This window comes from Symphalangus syndactylus, chromosome 7 (assembly GCF_028878055.3).
Source record: "Symphalangus syndactylus isolate Jambi chromosome 7, NHGRI_mSymSyn1-v2.1_pri, whole genome shotgun sequence".
NCBI lineage: Eukaryota > Metazoa > Chordata > Mammalia > Primates > Hylobatidae > Symphalangus > Symphalangus syndactylus.
Window position 1 is genome coordinate 142,829,848 of NC_072429.2, and position 18,959 is coordinate 142,848,806.

The 18,959-nt window shown below is 49.4% G+C and overlaps 1 protein-coding gene and 1 long non-coding RNA gene across 10 annotated transcripts in view; one reads left to right on the forward strand and one right to left on the reverse strand.

Annotated features, from left to right (window-relative positions):
- Positions 1–265: 265 nt before the first annotated feature.
- LOC129486929 (uncharacterized) overlaps positions 266–18,959 on the reverse strand; it is a 35,818-nt gene continuing 17,124 nt past the window's right edge. For all 4 annotated transcript variants that reach the window (XR_010121792.1, XR_008659147.2, XR_010121790.1 and 1 more), the window contains 3 exons: positions 13,409–13,534; positions 2,675–2,914; positions 266–554 (listed from right to left, as the gene is read on the reverse strand). This is a non-coding gene — a long non-coding RNA (uncharacterized lncRNA). The remainder of the gene's footprint in view (positions 555–2,674; positions 2,915–13,408; positions 13,535–18,959) is intronic.
- SPATC1 (spermatogenesis and centriole associated 1) overlaps positions 2,212–18,959 on the forward strand; it is a 32,084-nt gene continuing 15,336 nt past the window's right edge. Inside the window, exons 1-2 of one of the 6 annotated variants that reach the window (XM_055287609.2) lie at positions 2,212–2,871; positions 3,006–3,167. In XM_055287609.2, the coding sequence (XP_055143584.1) occupies positions 2,661–2,871; positions 3,006–3,167 (373 nt within the window). In that variant the 5' untranslated portion in view covers positions 2,212–2,660. Of the gene's footprint in view, positions 2,872–3,005; positions 3,168–7,705; positions 8,085–18,959 lie in introns of all 6 variants that reach the window. The other 5 variants (XM_055287610.2, XM_063643022.1, XM_055287614.1 and 2 more) reach the window with 5 other exon arrangements.

Here is an 18,959-nt window from a genome sequence, read left to right on the forward strand (position 1 = left end):
GCTGTACCCTCTCCCAGCACCAGTGCCTCTCCCAGGCAGCATTTATCACAGGGTAAACTCAGCATTTATATATGATCATTCAATTCATGGCCACTCCCCACTAGCTGGTAAAGTCAATAAGGTGGGGACAATGCCTGCTATGACTAGCATTGAACCCCCAATTCCTAACACAACGCCTGCCACAGTTGGTGGCCAACATATGTTTTCAGACGAAAGAACACTGGCATATACAAAGGGAAGCAGAGATGGTGCATCAACCCGAGTCCTTTTATGTTAGGAGGTTTATTTTAAGGGCTTGGTCACAGAATTGTGGAGGCTGGCAGGTCCAAAATCTGCAAGGCAGGCTGGAAACTCAGGCGGGATTTCTGTGCCACAATCTTCAGGCAGAATTCCTTATTTTCCAGAAAACTTCAGGTTTTTTTCACTCTTAAGTTCTTCTGCCAGGCACAGTAGCTCACACCTGTAATCTCAAGCACTTTGGGAGGCTGAGGCAGGAGGATTGCTTGAGCCCAAGAGTTTGAGGCCTGCCTGGGCAATGTGGTAAGACCCCATGTCTACAAAAAAAATGTTTTTAATAAAAATTAGCCGAGTGTGGTGGCACACACTTGTAGTCTCAGCTACTTGGGAGGCTGAGGCAGCAGGATTGCTTGAGCATGGGAGGTCGAGGCTGCAGTGAGCTATGATGGTGACACTGCATTGCAGCCTGGGCAACAGACTGAGACCTTGCCTCAAAAAAGTAAATAAATAAATAAACAAATTTAAAAATTAAAAAAATAAATTTTTAAAAAGTTATTCAACTGAACGGATGAGATCCACCCAAATAACTGAAGGTAATCTCCTTTAAAGTCAACATCTTGTAGCTATTAATCACGTCTATTAGACGTGATTAATAGCTACAAGTATATAATTGCTTCACAGCAATATCTAGGCTAGATTTTGACCAAACACCTGGACACTATAGCCTCAAAAAATTGACACATAAAATGTAACCATCGGCCAGGCGTGGTGGCTCACGCTTGTAATCCCAGCACTTTGGGAGGCCGAGGCAGGCGGATCACGAGGTCAGGAGATCGAGACCACGGTGAAACCCCGTCTCTACTAAAAATACAAAAAATTAGCCGGGCGTGGTGGTGGGCGCCTGTAGTCCCAGCTACTCAGAGAGGCTGAGGCAGGAGAATGGCGTGAACCCAGGAGGCGGAGCTTGCAGTGAGCCGAGATTGCGCCACTGCACTCCAGCCTGGGTGACAGAGCGAGACTCCGTCTCAAAAAAAAAAAAAAAAAAAAAAAAAAAAAAATGTAACCATCACAGACTGCATCAACCCAAGAGGCCAACAGTGAAATAAGACCATGATAAGCTAATTTTCACATGTTGAAGGAAAGCCCAACAGAGACACTCTATAAAGTTAGAGGGGTGACTGAAGAGACCTCAACTCTGGTTCTTGGGGGCTCTGGTCCCTGGGGCCAGAGTGACTGAGCCAGGATTGTAGTCTGAAGCATTACAGGAGGGGTGGGGGTAGGCCCCCCATTGTGAGGTCCAGGTAGAATGCTCAACTCAGACCGATCCCAGCCCTGGCTGACCTTCTTCCCCTTCCTCATTCCCACATTCTACCAGGAGTCTGTCCTCTGGCCTGTACCTGGACTTCGCTATCCTCTCCCTGTCCCAAAAAGAGGTTTGAGGGAGAGCAGCCACAGAGCCAATGGAGGCCACGAGGACACGGCCTCACTCAGTACTCAAGGTCAGTACCATAGAGTTATCTGTAGACAGCTCTAAGAGAAGGGTAGAATCATGAGGACTGAGTCCTGAGTTCTTAGAACCAAGTGAGGGATGCAGTCTTTGGTTCCTGAAGGACTAAAGTCAGGAAAATTCAAGGAGCTGGGGAATAGAGATCCAAGTGCGGAGAAGGCAGCAATGGGAGATTTGGAATAGGGAACGCTGAGTCACCAGAAATGGAAACTCCAAGTTATAGAGAAGCTCCTGGACCAGCGGAAGATAGAGACTCTGAGCACCTGGGTCAGAAGAAATCATGGGCGAGTGTCCAGGCCTTCAAGACACAGCAACCAGGAGAAGGCTGAGAGGCCAAACCCAGGCGTGTTCAAGATCACCAAGAAGGGGCATCCTGGCCAGGAAGGTGGAGTGGTGGGTTTTCATTCAACAAATATTTACTGTTTACCTACAAACATTGTGCCAAGACTTTGTTGGACACTGGGGTTTCCAGGAACGTGTTACAATCCCTGACCTCACTGTAAAGCCAGTGGACAGTGTTAAGGAGCTAGCACAGAACTGGAACCAGGGGAAGTGCTATGATGCAGGACACATCTGCTGGGGAAACCCAGCGGGCAGCAATTAACTTGCGGTCGGGGAGAGGAAGCTTCACAAAAGAGGCACCATGAGGGTGAAGTTGGCCAGACAGAGAAAGGGTCAGGACATTCCAGGCCGAGGCAAGGCCTGTGTACAGGCCTGGTGGCACGGAGAGCTGAGTGTGTTAGAGCAGAGAGAGCAAGGAGGAGAGCACAGCCTCTGACCTCACAATACCCAGGGCCTGCTGGGCCAGCCTTGCAGACTCTGCACCCTCCTTCAGCCCGGGGAAGGCCTGGGGCCCTGGGCAGCCTCCAGGTGCAGTGCCCTCCCGTGGGCCGCACCCTTCCCACTGCCCCAGGGCATGTCTCTACTCACCAATTATGAGGGGCTTCGGCATCAGATAGAGAGGCTGATGCGGGAAAATGGGGAACTGAAGAAGCTGGTGCGGCTCATTCGGGAGAATCACGAGCTCAAGTCAGCAATCAAGACTCAGGCAGGCGGGCTCGGCATCAGCGGGTTCATGAGTGGGCTTGGTGAGGCAACAGCAGGTCTTCCCTCACGCCAGAATAATGGTAAGAGGCCTCGGTCCCAAGAGAGTGGGGAGGGAAGTGGGGACTGCACCAGAGAGGAGAGACTCAGTGTGCTGAGGTCTCAGGAGGTCATGGAGGGAGTGCCCTTCTTGCCCTCTCTGCTCTAACACACTCAGCTCACCCGACAATGTGCTTCCTGTCCTGGAAGAGACTGCATTCCCTCCTGTCCAGGGTGGACCTCTCCACAGGTGCTCAGCCCACCCCTGCAGTGACCTGCCTCCATCACAGGCCCTGTACCTTGCCCTCCTTACCTGGCCCTCTCCTCTGTCCACCATCAGGTATGAAATCTTCCTCCTTCCCTGAAAGGACACCTCTGCTCTTTCTGGTCTCTGCCTATTTAAGCCTCTACAGCTTGGGAACGAACCCTGACACCACTGCTCTAGAACGGTCACAAGTAGCTTCCTAGGTGCTGCATCCTTCTCCACCTCTGCATGGCATCTGAGATCGATTGCCCTCCTCCATGACCCTCTTTCTGAGTTCCCAAACCATCTTGTCCATCCCCCTGGCTCATCTTAATTGAGGCTGCTCCCAGGCTCTGGGTCCAGGCCCTATCCCTCCACCCTCAGCCAGCCTACCCACAGCACAGCTTCAACACTCCACTAGAAGTCAAGATCCCCTCCAGATCCTGCAGGCTCAATGAGTCACTGGAACTTAGCTCACTCCAAACTAGACATGTTTCTGACTGATAACTTGGGTCTTTCCAGCAGCTAAAGCCCTACAGGCTTGTGCTCACTCCCCTCCTGTCTTAATTCCCTGCTCCCTACCCACTGAGTTCCCTGCCATACAACCTGAAATGTGGCATAGGGCTGGTCTTCAGTTCCCCCTTACTGATCATGAGCACACAGACACCTCTAGGTTTAAATGTTATACCTCCAATGACACAGAGACAACAGACAGGGTAAAAAAAAAATACACATGGGGCCAGGTGCGGTGGCTCACACCTATAATCCCAGCACTTTGGGAAGCTGAGGCAAGCAGATGACCTGAGGTCAGGAGTTTGGGACCAACCTGGCCAACATGGCGAAACCCTGTCTCTACTAAAAACACAAAAATCTTCTGGATGTGGTGGTTCATGCCTATAATCCCAGCTACTCGGGAGGCTGAGGCAGGAGAATCACTTGAACCTGAGAGGTGGAGTTTGCAGTGAGCCAAGATCACACCACTGCACTCCAGCCTGGTTGACAGAGCGAGACTCCATCTCAAAAACTAATAATAGGCTGAGTGCAGTGGCTCAGCCCATAATCCCAGCACTTTGGGAGGCCAAGGTGGGTGGATTACCTGAGGTCAGGAATTTGAGACCAGCCTGGCCAACATAGTGAAACTCCATCTCTACTAAAAATACAAAAAGTTAGCCGGGCGTGGTGGCACATGCCTGTGGTCCCAGCTACTCGGGAGGCTGAGACAGGAGAATCCCTTGAACTGGGAGGCAGAGGTTGCAGTGAGCCAAGGTTGCGCCACTGCACTACAGCCTGGGCAAAAAGAGCAAAATTTTGAAAGAAAGAAAGAAGAAAGAAAGAGAGAGAGAGAAAGGAAGGAAGGAAGGAAGGAAGGAAGGAAGGAAGGAAGGAAGGAAGGAAGGAAAGAAAGAAAGAAAGAAAGAAAGAAAGAAAGAAAGAAAGAAAGAAAAATAAATCTTCCTGTTTAAGAAGCTAGACTCTGTTTTCGTGCTCCCAGGCAAACCAAGCAAGCCCTCTCCTCCCACCTTTCATTCTTTTTTTTTTTTTTTTTTTTTTTTTGAGACGGAGTCTTGCTCTGTCACCCAGGCTGGAGTGCAGTGGCGCAATCTCGGCTCACTGCAAGCTCTGCCTCCCGGGTTCACGCCATTACGCCATTCTCCTGCCTCAGCCTCTCCGAGTAGCTGGGACTACAGGCGCCTGCCACCACGCCCAGCTAATTTTTGGGAGGCCGAGGCGGGCGGATCACGAGCTCAGGAGATCGAGACCACGGTGAAACCCCGTTTCTACTAAAAATACAAAAAAATTAGCCACCTTTCATTCTTAAGGGAATCCTTGGACCACTTACTTCAGATCTTCCAACTCCCAAAAGGTCAAGCTTTGAGGGTTAGGAAAGACTTCCTGGAGGAAGCCAACTGGTTGTGAAGGGGAAAGGACCATGCCACAAGTAGAAGTGACTCATACAAATGTCTGGCCCTAGGGATTGCAGGAATGAGAAACAGATGTGCAATTAAAGCCCCGACCCGTGTGTGTGTGTGTGTGTCTAATGTGGGTGTATGTGTGAATGTGATATGAGAGTATGTGTGGTACACACTTATGCACCGCACATACTCTGTAGTGTGAGTATGGAGTGTGTGGTGTGGGTGTGTGCATGAGTGTGTATGAATGTGTGTAGGAAAATGTGCATGATGTTGACTCTGGGCATACTGCCTAGGAGTTAGCCTTGCTCTCAAGGAGCAGTGCTGTAAAAAGAAAATTAAATGTAATTTTTAAATATTTAAAAATTTTTAAAAATAAAACATATATAAAAAAAAAAAGAAAAGAAAAAGAAAATGTGGGCCGGGCGCAGTGGCTCACGCCTGTAATCCCGGCACTTTGGGAGGCTAAGGTGGGCGGATCACCTGAGGTCAGGAGTTCAAGACCAGCCTGGCCAACATGGTGAAACCCCATCTCTACTAAAAATACAAAAATCAGCCGGGTGTGGTGGCAGGCGCCTGTAATCCCAGCTACTCGGGAGGCTGAGGCAGGAGAATGGCTTGAGCCCACAAGTCAGAGGTTGCAGTGAGCCAAGATCACGCCCTGCCCTCCAGCCTGGGCAACTGAGTGAGACTCTGTCTCAAAAAAGAAAAGAAAAAAGAAAAAATAGGCTGGGTGTGGTGGCTCACACCTGTAATCCCAGCACTTTGGGAGGCCGAGGTGGGGGGATCATGAGGTCAGAAGATTGAGACCATCCTAGCTAACACAGTGAAACTCCGTCTCTACTAAAAATACAAAAAATTAGCCAGGCGTGGTGGGGGCACCTGTAGCCCCAGCTACTTGGGAGGCTGAGGCAGGAGAATGGCGTGAACCCAGGAGACGGAGCTTGCAGTGAGCAGAGATCGAGCCACTGCACTCCAGCCTGAGCTGGAGATTTTTGAGACTGTCTCAAAAAAAAAAGAAAAAAAGAAAGAAAGAAAAGAAATTAGCTGGGCATGGTGGCAGGTGCCTGTAATCCCAGCTACTTGGGAAGCTGAGGCAGGAGAATCGCTTGAACTTGGGAGGCAGAGGTTGCAGTGAGCCTAGATTACGCCATTGCACTCCAGTCTGCGCAACAAGAGCAAGACTTCATCTCAAAAAAAAGTGCACGTGTATGTGAGAGGATATGGTGTGTCTGCTTTGACAGTGTGTGATTTGTGAGTGAATGTGTGCATATGGCTCTGTGTGAGTTGCTGTGTGTGTGTGTGAATGTATGTAAGAATGTATGTGGTATGTATGTGTTATGTGGGTGTTTGAATGTATTTTAATGTATGTCTGATTGTGTGAGTGTATATGGTGTGTGTGTGGTGTGTTCATGTGTGACAGAGGCCAAGGAGAGGTGAAAAATGCAGCTAGAGGGGTCAGATCACCAAGGACTGCAAATGACATGCTGAGGAGCTTGGACTTGCTCCTAAAGGCACGAAGAAGACATTGATTTTTTTTCTTTTTCTTTTTTTTTTTTGAGACAGAATTTTGAAGTTTCACTCTTGTTGCCCAGGCTGGAGTGCAATGGTGCGATCTCGGCTCACCGCAACTTCCGCCTCCCAAGTTCAAGTGATTATCCTGCCTGAGCCTCCCGAGTAGCTGGGACTACAGGCATGCACCACCACGCCCGGCTAATTTTGTATTTTTTTAGTAGAGACGAGGTTTCTCCATGTTGGTCTCATGTCGGCCTCAAACTCCCGACTTCAGGTGATCCGCCCACCTTGGCTTCCCAAAGTGCTGGGAATACAGGCATGAGCCACCACGCCCACCTGACACTGGTGGTTTCTAACAAAGAATAATCATGTTTGTGCTTCAGAAACGTTATCCCAGATGCTATGGGGAAAATGGATTGGAGGGAGAGTAGGCTGAGACAGGGAGATGGATTAGACTGAGGCTGTTACAGTCATCCAGGTGGGAGATGACAGCATGAGCTACAGGTAGAGAGAAATCCATTCACGTTATTTAATAAGAAAACAGAAACCCTAACTGCGTGGATGTGAGGGATGACAAAGAGAGCATCCAGAATGTATCTGTTGTCCCAGCCAAGGCAGATCTCTATAGTTGCCTCGGAGAATCTTTCTCTGGCCACTTCCTCAACCTGCCTGTTCTCTTGGCCATCCCTTGTGACTGGCCTCCTTCATAAAGTTGGGTTTTCATTCTTGATTTGCCCTCATGAACTCGGGCCTTCAATTCCTCTTTCTGGGCCGACCCTTCTCCCTTATGCTGTGTGCACAGCCCTACCTCTGAAATCCCCCTGGTCCAGAGATCTGGCCCAACCCCATTTAGGAGGAACACAGGAGGAAACAGCTTGGGAGGTATGAGCAGGGCTTGGTCTGGTGGGCTGTGGGTGTTTATAAGCATGTGCACCAGACTCCTCTCAGTGCAGGACAGACCTCAGACGGGAAGAGAAGGGGTGCAGAAGGGCAGGGCCAGGGGACCAGCTCTCTCCAATCTACCACATCCTGGCACAAAACTCCAGAGAGTACAAGAATTTCAAATTCAAATCTGACCTTCCAGGTTGTTACAAAGGTTTATTTGTCAGGGTAAGAAAATAGAAAGTAGTTTAACAGTTAGCCTGAGTGGTAACTTTTAACTACTCTGACACTTGGTAAATGGGCTTTCATTTATACTCTTGCCCATAGCCCTGCAAATGTTAGAGGTGAGCCTGGGAGAAGGCAAGGCAGTTTTGGAGGAAGAAAATGAGTTGTATTTTGGACAAAATTATTTTAAGATGTCCACACAACATCCATGTGGAGTGTCCAGAAGAAGTAGCACTATGAGCCTGAAGCTCGGAGAAGTCAGGTCTAGAGAGAGAAGATTTAAGAGTTCCTGATACTTCAAGCTGAGGTAGCGGGTGAGGCCATCTGGGAAGAGAGTGCACAGTAAGAGGCTGAAGGACAGATCCTGACTGAGGACAGGTAGAGGAGTTGGCAAAGGAGCATGCAGAGAGACAAGGGAAACTTCAAAAGCAGAATGTCACAAAAGCCAAGAGACAGCTTCGAAGGGGACAGTGTCAGCAAGGTAAAGGCTGCCAAGAGGTCAAGCAAGAAAAGTGCTAAAAATATCCATAGCATTTAGTGGACAATTCATGACACTGGCATTCATGACCTTGGTTAGAGTGATTTCAGCCATCACAGGTGGAATGGCCGACCAGGGTGAGGTGAAAAGTCAGTGAGAAAATGGAGATAAAAGGTGATGGAGATACTTAATTCAAGAAGTTTGGCCTTGGGATGAGGGGAGTGGACAGGGAGAGGGCAGTAGCTGGGAGGGCATGGGGTCCAGAGCTTCTTTTCAAGGCGGCAGAGACCTGAGTTTGTTTATATGTGGAAAGAAGAGGCCAGAAGAGACTGTTGGAAAACACGCAAGATAAAAGAGGTACATTATGGGGTGGGGGGGGGCCCTTGACTGAAGGAAGAGAGTCTCTTCCACTGTCCTGGAAGGGAAGGAGGAAGGAGAGCATGAGTGTGAATGTCAGGTGGTGGGAAGCTAAAGGAACTCCAGACCCGTGGCTTCAATTTTCTCTGTTCAAATGTTCTTCTCTGAGAGCAAGGATGGAGCGGGGAAGGTCTGAAATAGAGTAAAAATAGGGGGCTGGGCACGGTGGCTCACGTCTGTAGTCCCAACACTTTGGGAGGCCAAGCCAGGCAGATCACCTGAGGTCAGGAGTTCGAGACCATCCTGGCTAACATGGTGAAACCCCGTCTCTACCAAAAATACAAAAAAAAAAAAAAAAAAAAGCCGGGCATGGTGGCAGGCGCCTGTGGTCCCAGCTACTCAGGAGGCTGAGGCAGGAGAATGGCGTGAACCCGGGAGGCGGAGCTTGCAGTGAGCCAAGATTGCGCCACTGCATTCCAGCCTGGGCGACAAAGCGAGACTCCGTCTCAAAAAAAAAAAAAAAAAAAAAAAAAGGGAAGGGGAAGGAACTGAAAGGAGAACTTGGAGGGTCTGTCTGGATGTATAGTGGGCTGAATGGCACAACCATCTATGGGATTTGCAAAGGCAGCAGCCATCAATCTGCGTTCTCCAGCAGCATTTGGCAACCTGAGGGCAGGCATGGGGGAGGCAAGCAGGCAGTGCTGAGGATGGCTCAGCAAGAGTTCAGGCACAACAAAGCTGCTCCGGCTGAGAGGGCAGCCAAAACCAGGAGTGCTGTCAGATGGAGAGAAAATAAAGAGGCCAGTGGACTAGCGATCTGGAGAGGCTCAGAGACCAGGTGGCCAGGAGTGATCTCTGACCAAGACAGAAGGTATAACTGTGTGGTCAGAGTGGGTAATCTGAAGAGGAAGGAAATCAGAAAATGTTGGCCGTTGGCCGAATTAACTTCACCGGGACAAAACAGGCGCCACGAGCTTCAGACTTGGCCCAGTGCACAGGGCAGGTGGGAGGTGCAGCATTCAGACTGCAGGGCGTCCTGCTCCTGAGGGCTCAGGGGCTTGCAGGGAGATAGGGCTGTTGGAGTAGCTGGGGAGACAAGAAATGAGGGCCAAGATGGGAGCTCAAGACACTAAAACAGTAACGGCACTGAAAACTGGCTCTTGCCTCTACTGGTCAGACCTGGCTCCTCCACACAGAGGTCAGGTGACAGGTGGGACAGCCGTCAGCATGGGATAGGCAGTCAAGAAAGGAGGAGTGAGGGCCTGCTCTAGCCACCAGCATCCTCCTCATCCCAGCCCTCACCACCCCTCCCTCACCCGAGCCCATTCACCTACCTGAGGATCCTCTCCCCTCAGGGCCACCTTGTCCTGCGCTCCCACTGCCTCCCCCACGGGCTGCAGCAGGTTTCTTCCGGCAGGGGGCAGTCTTCCCTTAGGTCCGGAGGGCCTTCCAGCACTAACGCCCGCCCCCATGTCACAGTTTCCCTCACACGAGAACCTGTCTTGAATTCAGGACCTGCAAGCCCCACAGATGCGTCCGGCCCCTCAGGACCCGTCAATACCCCACAAGACTCTACCCCACAAGAAACACGTTCCCGCTCAAGATCTGTCCCTCCCTGGCCGGGCGCGGTGGCTCACGCCTGTAATCCCAGCACTTTGGGAGGCCGAGGCAGGCGGATCACGAGGTCAGGAGATCGACACCATCCTGGCTAACGCGGTGAAACCCCATCTCTACTAAAAATACAAAAAATTAGCCGGGCGTGGTGGCGGGCGCCTGTAGTCCCAGCTACTCGGGAGGCTGAGGCAGGAGAATGGCGTGAACCCGGGAGGCGGAGCTTGCAGTGAGCCGAGATTGCGCCACTGCACTCCAGCCTGGGCGACAGAGCAAGACTCCGTCTCAAAAAAAAAAAAAAAAAAAAAAAGATCTGTCCCTCCCTACTCAGGACACATCCCTCCCGTCTCAGGACCCTCCCCGCTCAGGACGCACTTCCCTCAGGACCATTTCCCCTCAGGACGCTGTTCCCTCAGGACACTCTTCCCTGAGGACCCTCTCCGCTGAAGAACCTCTCGCCTCAGGACCCTCTTCCCTTGGAATCTTCTCCCCTCAGGACCTTCCCCCTCAGGACCTTCCCCTTCAGGACTCTCTCCCCTCAGAACCCTTTCCCCTGACGACTACCTTCCCTCAGGACCCTCTTCCCTGATGACCCTCTCCCCTCAGTGCCCTCTCCCCTCAGAACGCTCTTCTCTCAGGACCACCTTCCCGCAGGACCCTCTTCCCTCAGGACTCTCTTCTTTGAGGAACCCCTCCCCTCAGGACCCTCTCCCCTCAGGACCCTCTTCCCTCAGGACCCTCTTCCCTCAGGACCCCCTCCCCTCAGGACCCTCTCCCCTCAGGACCCTCTTCCCTCAGGACCCTCTCCCCTCAGGACCCTCTTCCCTCAGGACCCCCTCCCCTCAGGACCCTCTTCCCTCAGGACCCTCTCCCCTCAGGACCCTCTTCCCTCAGGACCCTCTCCCCTCAGGAACCTCTCCCCTCAGGAGCTCCTCCCCTCAGGACCCCCTCCCCTCAGGACCCTCTTCCCTCAGGACCCTCTCCCCTCAGGACCCTCTCCCCTCAGGACCCTCTTCCCTCAGGACCCTCTTCCCTCAGGAGCTCCTCCCCTCAGGACCCTCTTCCCTCAGGACCCCCTCCCCTCAGGACCCTCTCCCCTCAGGACCCTCTTCCCTCAGGACTCTCTCCCCTCAGGACCCTCTCCCCTCAGGACCCTCTTCCCTCAGGACCCTCTTCCCTCAGGACCCTCTCCCCTCAGGACCCTCTTCCCTCAGGACCCCCTCCCCTCAGGACCCTCTCCCCTCAGGACCCTCTTCCCTCAGGATCCTCTCCCCTCAGGACCCTCTCCCCTCAGGACCCTCTTCCCTCAGGAGCTCCTCCCCCCAGGACCCTCTTCCCTCAGGACCCTCTCCCCCCAGGACCCCCTGCCCCCAGGACCCTCTTCCCTCAGGACCCTCTTCCGCCAGGACCCTCTTCCCTCAGGACCCTCTTCCCTCAGAACCCTCTCCCCTCAGGAACCTCTCCCCTTAAGTACCTTTACCCTCAGTACCTTCCCCCTCAGGACCCTCTCTCCTCAGAACCCTCTTCCCTCAGGACTCCTTTCCCTCAAGACCCTCTCCCCGCAGGACCCTCTTCCCTCAGGACCCCCTTCTCTCAGGACCCTCTTTCCTCAGGACCTACCGTCTCCCCTGAGGACCCTCTCCCCTCAGGACCTACCCTCTTCCCTCAGGACCCTCTTCCCTGAGGACTCTCCCCTCAGAACCATCTTCTCTCAGGACTCTCTTCCCTGAGGACCCTCTCTCCTCCGGATCCTCTCCCCTCATGACCCACTCTCTTCCCTGTAGAACCTCTCCCCTCAGGACCTTCGCCCTCAGGACCCTCTCTCTTCAAGACCCTCTCCTCTCAGGAAACTCTTCTCTCAGAACCCTCTTCCCAGAGGACCCTGTCCCCTCAGAACCCTCTCCTCTCCCCTCAGGATCACCTTTCCTCAGGACCCTCTTCTCTGAGGACCCTGTACCCTTAGGAGCCTCTCCCCTCCGGACCCTCTCTTCACAGGACCATCCTACCTCTGGACCATCTCTCCCCTTAGGACCCTCTCCCCTTAGGACCCTCTCCCCTCAGGACTCTCTTCCCTCAGGACCCTCTACCCTCAGGATGCTCTCTCCTCCAGATCCTCTCCCTCATGACCTACTCACTCCCCTGAGGACCCTCCCCCTCAAGATCCTCTTCCCTCATAACCTTCCTCCCCCAGGACCGCCTTCTTTCAGACCCCTCTTCTTTCAGGACCCCCTCCCCAAAGGACCCCCTTCCCTCAGGACTCCCTTCCCTCAGGACCCTCTTCCTTCAGGACCCTCTCCCCTCAGGACCCTCTTCCCTTAGGACCCTCTTCCCTCCGGATCCTCTTCCCTCAGGACCCTCTTCACTTGAAACTCCCCTCAGGATCCCCCTCGAGATCCTCTCCCCTCAAGACCCCCTTCCCTCAGGACCCTCTCCCCTCAAAACTCTTTTCCCTCAGAACCCTTTCCCTAAGGACCCTCTTCCCTCAGAACCCGCTCTCCTGAAGAACTTGTCCCCTCAGGACCTTCCCCCTCATGACCCTCTCCTCTCAAGACCCTCTCTCCTCAGGAAACTTTTCTCTCAGGACCCTTTTCCCTGAAGACCCTCTTCCCTGACGACCCTCTTCCCTGAAAACTCTCCTTCCCTCAGGACCCTCTCCCCTCAAGACCTACCCTCTCCCCTCAGCACCCTCTTCCCTGAGGACCCTCTTCCCTCAGGACCCTCTTTCCTGAGGAATCTCTTCCCTGAGGAACCTTTACTTTCAGGACCCTCCCACCTCAGGTCCCTCTCCCTAAGGACCCTCTCCCCTCATGACCCACCCTCTCCCCTCAGGACCCTCTTCCTTCAAGATCCTCTTCCCTCAGGACCCTCTCATTTCCGAACCCTCTTCCCTCGGGACCCTCTTCCCTCAGGACCCTCCCCCCCCCTCAGCAGCCTCCCCGCTCAGGACCCTTTTTCCTGAGGACCCTCTCCTCTCAGGACCATCTCACCTCAGGACCCTCTCCCCCTAGGACCGTCTCCCCCTAGGACCGTCTCCCCTCAGGACCTACGTTCTCCCCTGAGGAACCTCTTCCCTCAGGATCCTCTTCTTTGAGGATTCTTTTCCCTGAGGACCCTCTCCTCTCAGGATCATTTCACCTCAGGACCCTTTCCCCTCAGGGCCCTCTCCCCTTAGCACCCTCTCCCTTCAGGACTCTCTTCCTTCGGGACCTTCTTCCCTCATACCTTCTCCCCTCACAATCCTCCCCTTGGTTTAAGTGATCCTCCCATCTTGACCTCTCAATGTGCTGGGATTACAGTCATGAGGCCAGGTGTCTAGCTTTTGCTTTTCTTTTTAACTTCAATTGTTTGATGTAACAAACCTTGCTGAGAGACCTAAATAATTAAATAATCATATAAACGCAGTGAATCTGAAGTCCTCTTCAATGTTCTCTTCAAGTTCTTTTCAAGGTGCTTGTACTGGAGCCTAAGATTTTCAACTCACAATTCTAAATAAATTAAACACAATTATCAAAAGGTTAAGAAATCACTTGTACATATTGCATTGGAATATCACGCGATGGGACTGAAATCTCTTAAACACAAGCTAACAGTGGGTGTCTGTTAGCTGAGGACTCTCCCTCCACCCATGGCATCCTGCAGTCGTGAACCCAAACCCCTGTCTCCTGACCAGGGACCTTGGTAAGGCAGCTGCTGAGATCTCATCAGTGATTCTGATGGGTCGTAGACTGAGGCCATCCCAGTGTGAGCAGGGCATATACTCCTCATGGTCTGTGCCTGCAGAGCCTGTAATGCCTCCCAGGTATGCACTAGATTGGCCCCTGAACCATAAATGTGCCTTTTCTGCCACAATAAATGCCTGTGACCCCAATGAATCTTTTTCAAATGACAGCTTCACTGAGATGTAATTCATATAACCATACAATTCACCCATTTAAAGTGCATAATTCAGTGGTTTTTAGTATAATCACAGGTATGAACAAACATTACCACAATCAATTTTAGAACACTTTCATCACCCCAAAAAGAAACCTCATCCCCTTTAACTATCACACCCCTACCCTCTCACCAGCCCCTCCCCAGCTCTAAGCAATCACTAATCTACTTTCTGTTTGTATGAATTTGCCCATTCTCAACATTCCATAAGCATGGAATCACGTATGCGGTCTTTTGTGACTGACTTCTTTCACTAAGCATAATGTTTTCAAGGTTCTTCCATGCGGTAGCATGAATCAGTACTCCTGGCTACAGTTAGGGTTTTTTGTTTCATTTCGCCTTTATGGCTGAATACTATTCCAGTGTATGGCTATACTACATTTTGTTTATTCATTCATTAGTTGGTGGACATTTGGGTTGTTTCCTCCTTTGGGCTATTATGAATAATGCCGCTATGAACATTCATGTACAGATTTTGGGCAGACGTTTTCATTTCTCTTGGATATATCTAGGAGTAGAATTACTGGGTCATATGGTAACTCTATGTTCAACTGTTTAAGGAACTGCCAGATTGTTTTTCAAAGCCACTGCACCATTTCACATTCCCACCAGAAACGTATGAGTGTTCCAATTTCTTCAAATCCTTGCCAATATGTGTTATCATCTGATTTTTAAAAATTATAACCATCCTAGTGGGTGTGAAGTGATATTATAATGCGGTTTTGATTTGTATTTCCCTGATGACAAATGATGTTGAGCTTCTTTAGGTGTGTTTATTGGTATATCTTTAGGTGCGCTTATTTGTATATCTTTGAGAAATATCTATTTAGATCCATTGCCCATTTTTATTTTTTTAATTTCTTTTTTTTTTTTTTTTTTTTGAGATGGAGTCTCGCTCTGTTGCCCAAGCTAGAGAGTGCAGTGGCGTGATCTTGGCTCACTGCAAGCTCCACCTCCCAGGTTCATGCTATTCTTCTGCCTCAGCCTCCCGAATAGCTGAGACTACAGGCGCCCACCACCACGCCCGGCTAATTTCTTTCTTTTTTTTTTTTTTTGTATTTTTAGTAGAGATGGGGTTTCACCCTGTTAGCCAGGATGGTCTTGATCTCCTGACCCCATGATCCGCCTGCCCCGGCCTCCCAAAATGCTAGGATTACAGGCGTGAGCCACTGCGCCCAGCCTATTTTTTAATTTCTATATAAAAATAGAGACAAGGTCTCACTATGTTGCCCAGGTTTGTCTTAAACTCCTGGACTCAAGTGATCCTGCCACCCCGGCATCCGAAAGTGGTGGGATTTTAGGCATGAGCCATCCTGCCCAGCCCATTGCTCATTTTTAAATTGGGCTGTCTTCTTACTGTTGACTTGTAAGATTCTTTATATACACTGGATATAGTCACTCCTCAAATATATCACTTGCAAATATTTTCTCCAATTGTTTGGGTTGTCTTTTCACTTTCTTAATAATGTCTTTGAAACATAGAAGCTTTTGATTTTGATGAAGTCCAATTTATCTATTTTTTCTCTTGTGTTCATGCTTTAGGTGTTATAGCTCAGAATCCACTGCCAAATCCAAAGTCATGCAGATTCATCCCAAGTTTTATTCTAAGAGTTCTATAGTTTTAGCTCTTACATTTAGGCCTTTACTCCATTCTGATTTAACTTTTGTATATGGTGTGAAGTAGGGGTCTAACATCATTCTTTTGTAACGTGGATATCCAGTTATACCAGCACCATTTGTTAAAAAGATTATTTTCTCAGGCCGGGCACAGTAGCTCATGCCTGTAATCCCAGAAATTTGGGAGGCCAAGACAGGCAGATCACTTGAGGTCAGGAGTTCGAGACCAGCCTGGCCAACATGGTGAAACCCCATTTCTACTAAAACTACAAAAATTAACCAGGCGTGGTGGCACACACCTATAATCCCAGCTACTTGGGAGGCTGAGGCAGGAGAATCACTTGAACCAGGGAGGCAGAGCTTGCAGTGAGCCAAGATGGTGGCACTGCACTCCAGCATGGGTGACAGAGCGAGACCCCATCAAAAAAAAAAAAAAAAAGATTATTTTATCAATTGAAACCGGACCCCTTAAACCTTATACAAAAATTAACTTAAGATGGATTAAATACTTAAATGTAAAACCCAAAACTATAAAAACTCTAGAAGAAAATCTAGGCAATGCCATTCAGGACATAGGCACAGACAAAAGATTTCATGACAGAAACTTCAAAAGCAATTGCAACAAAAGCAAAAATTGACAAATGAGATCTAATTAAACTAAAGAGCTTCTGCACAGCAAAAGAAACTATCATTAGAGCAAACAGACAACCTATAGAATGGGAGAAAATTTTTGCAACCTATCCATCTGACAAAGGTCTAATATCCAGAGTCTACAAGGAACTTAAACAAATTTACAAGAAAAAAAAACCATTAAAAAGTGGGCAAAGGACATGAACAGATGCTTCTCAAAAGAAAACATTTAAGCAGCCAACGAACATATGAAAAAAAGCTCATTATCACTGGTTATTAGAGAAATGAAAATCAAAACCACAATGAGATACCATCTCACACCAGTCATAATGGCAACTATTAAAAAGTCAAGAAAAAACAGATGCTGACAAGGCTGTGGAGAAATAGGAATACTTTTACACCATTGGTGGGAATGTAAACTAGTTCAACTATTGTGGAAGGGAGTGTGGCAATTCATCAAAGACCTAGAAAATGAAATACCATTTGACCCAGCAATCCTATTACTGGATATATACCCAAAGGAATATAAATCATTCTATTACGAAGAATTCATGCACGCATATATTCATTGCAGCACCATTCACAATAGCAGAGACATGGAATCAACCCAAATGCCCACCAATGATAGACTGGATAAAGAAAATGTGGTACATATATACCATGGAATATTATGCCATAAAAAGGGATAAGATCATGTCCTTTGCAGGGACATGGATGGAGCTAGAAGCCATTATCCTCAGCAAACTAACCCAGGAACAGGAAAGCCAAACACTGCATGTTCTCACTCATAAATGGGAGCTCAACAATGAGAACACATGGACACAGGGAGGACAGCAACACACACTGTGGCCTGTCGGAGGGGTTGTGGGAGGGAGAGCATCAGGAAAAATAGCTAATGTATGCTGGGCTTAATACTTAGGTGATGTGTTGATAGGTACAGCAAACCACTGTGGCACACATTTACCTATGTAACAAACCTGCACATCCTACACATGTACCCCAGAACTAAAAAAAAAAAAAAAAAAAAAAAGATTTTCTCCCATTGAATTGTCTTTGCACACTTGCCAAAAATCAGTTGGTACAGGACCAGGCGCGGTAGCTCAGGCCTGTAATCCCAGCACTTTGGGGGGCCGAGTTGGGCAGATTAGTTGAGGTCAGGAGTTCTGAGACCAGCCTGGGCAACATGTTGAAACCCTATCTCTACTAAAAATACAAAAATCTGACAAGTGTGGTGTGTGCCTGTAATCCCAGCTACTCGGGAGGCTGAGGCAGGAGAATCACTTGAACCTGGGAGGCAGAGGTTGCAGTGACCAGAGATCGCACCACTGCACTCCAGCCTGGGTGACAGAGTGAGACTCCATTTATTTCTGGACTCCCAGGCTATCTCATTGATCTATATGTCTGTCCTTATGCCAGTGCCACTAAGATTACCTAGCTTTGTAGTAAGTTTTGAAATCCAGAAGTGAGTCCTCCAACTTTTTCTTTTTTCTTTTTTTTTTTTGCACTGTTGCCTAAGCTGGAGTGCAGTGGTGCGATCTCGGCTCACTGCAAGCTCCATCTCCTGGGTTCACACCATTCTCCTGCCTCAGCCTCCCAAGTAGCTGGGACTACAGGCGACTGCCACCACGCCTAGCTAATTTTTTGTACTTTTAGTAGAGATGGGGTTTCACCCTGTTAGCCAGGATGGTCTTGATCTCCTGACCTTATGATCCGCCCACCTCGGCCTCCCAAAGTGCTGGGATTACAGGCGTGAGCCACCACACCAGGCCAACTTTTTCTTTTTCAATATCACTTTGGCCACACTGAGTCCTTTATAACTCCATGTAAATTTTAGGATATGCTTGTCAATTTCTACAAAGAGGTCAGCTGGGATTCTGAGAGGGATGGCACTAAATGTGTATATCAATTCAGGAAGTATTGCTCTCTTTACAATGTTGTCTTCTAATCCACGAACATGGGTTGTTTTCCCATTTATTTATATCTTCTTTAATTTCTTTCAATGTTTGTAGTTTACAGAGGGTAAGTTTTACATTTATTTTGTTGTTTATTCCTAACATTCTTTTTGATGTCGTTTTCTTGATATAATTATTAGTTTATTGCAAGTGTATACAAATACAATTGATTTTTTATTTTTTTTATTTTTTAGATAGAGTCTTGCTCTGTCGCCCAGGCTGGAGTACAGTGGTGCAATCACTGCTCACTGTAACCACATGCTCCCAGATTCAAGTGATCCTCCCGCCTCAGCCTCCCGAGTCTCTGGGACTGCAGGTGTGTGCCACCATACTCAGCTAATTTTTGTATTTTTTGGTAGAGACAGGATTTCACCATGTTGGCCAGGCTGGCCTCAAACTCCTGACCTCAAGTGATCCACCCACCTCGACCTCCTCCAGTGCTGGGATTACAGGTGTGAGTCACCACAACTGGCCATGCTGCATTTTCATTTTCACTTGTATCAAAGTATTTTCTAACTTATCTTATGATTTATTTGAGCTGCTGGTTATTTAAGAGTGTGTTGGCCAGGTGTGGTGGCTCACACCTGTAATCCCAGCACTTTGGGTGGCCGAGGCAGGTGGATCACCTGAAATCAGGAGTTCGAGACCAGCCTGACCAACACAGAGAAACCCTGTCTCTACTAAAAATACAAAAAAGTTAGCTGGGCGTGGTGGTGCATGCCTGTAGTCCCAGCTACTCGGGAGGCTGAGGCAGGAGAATCACTTGAACCTGGGAGGT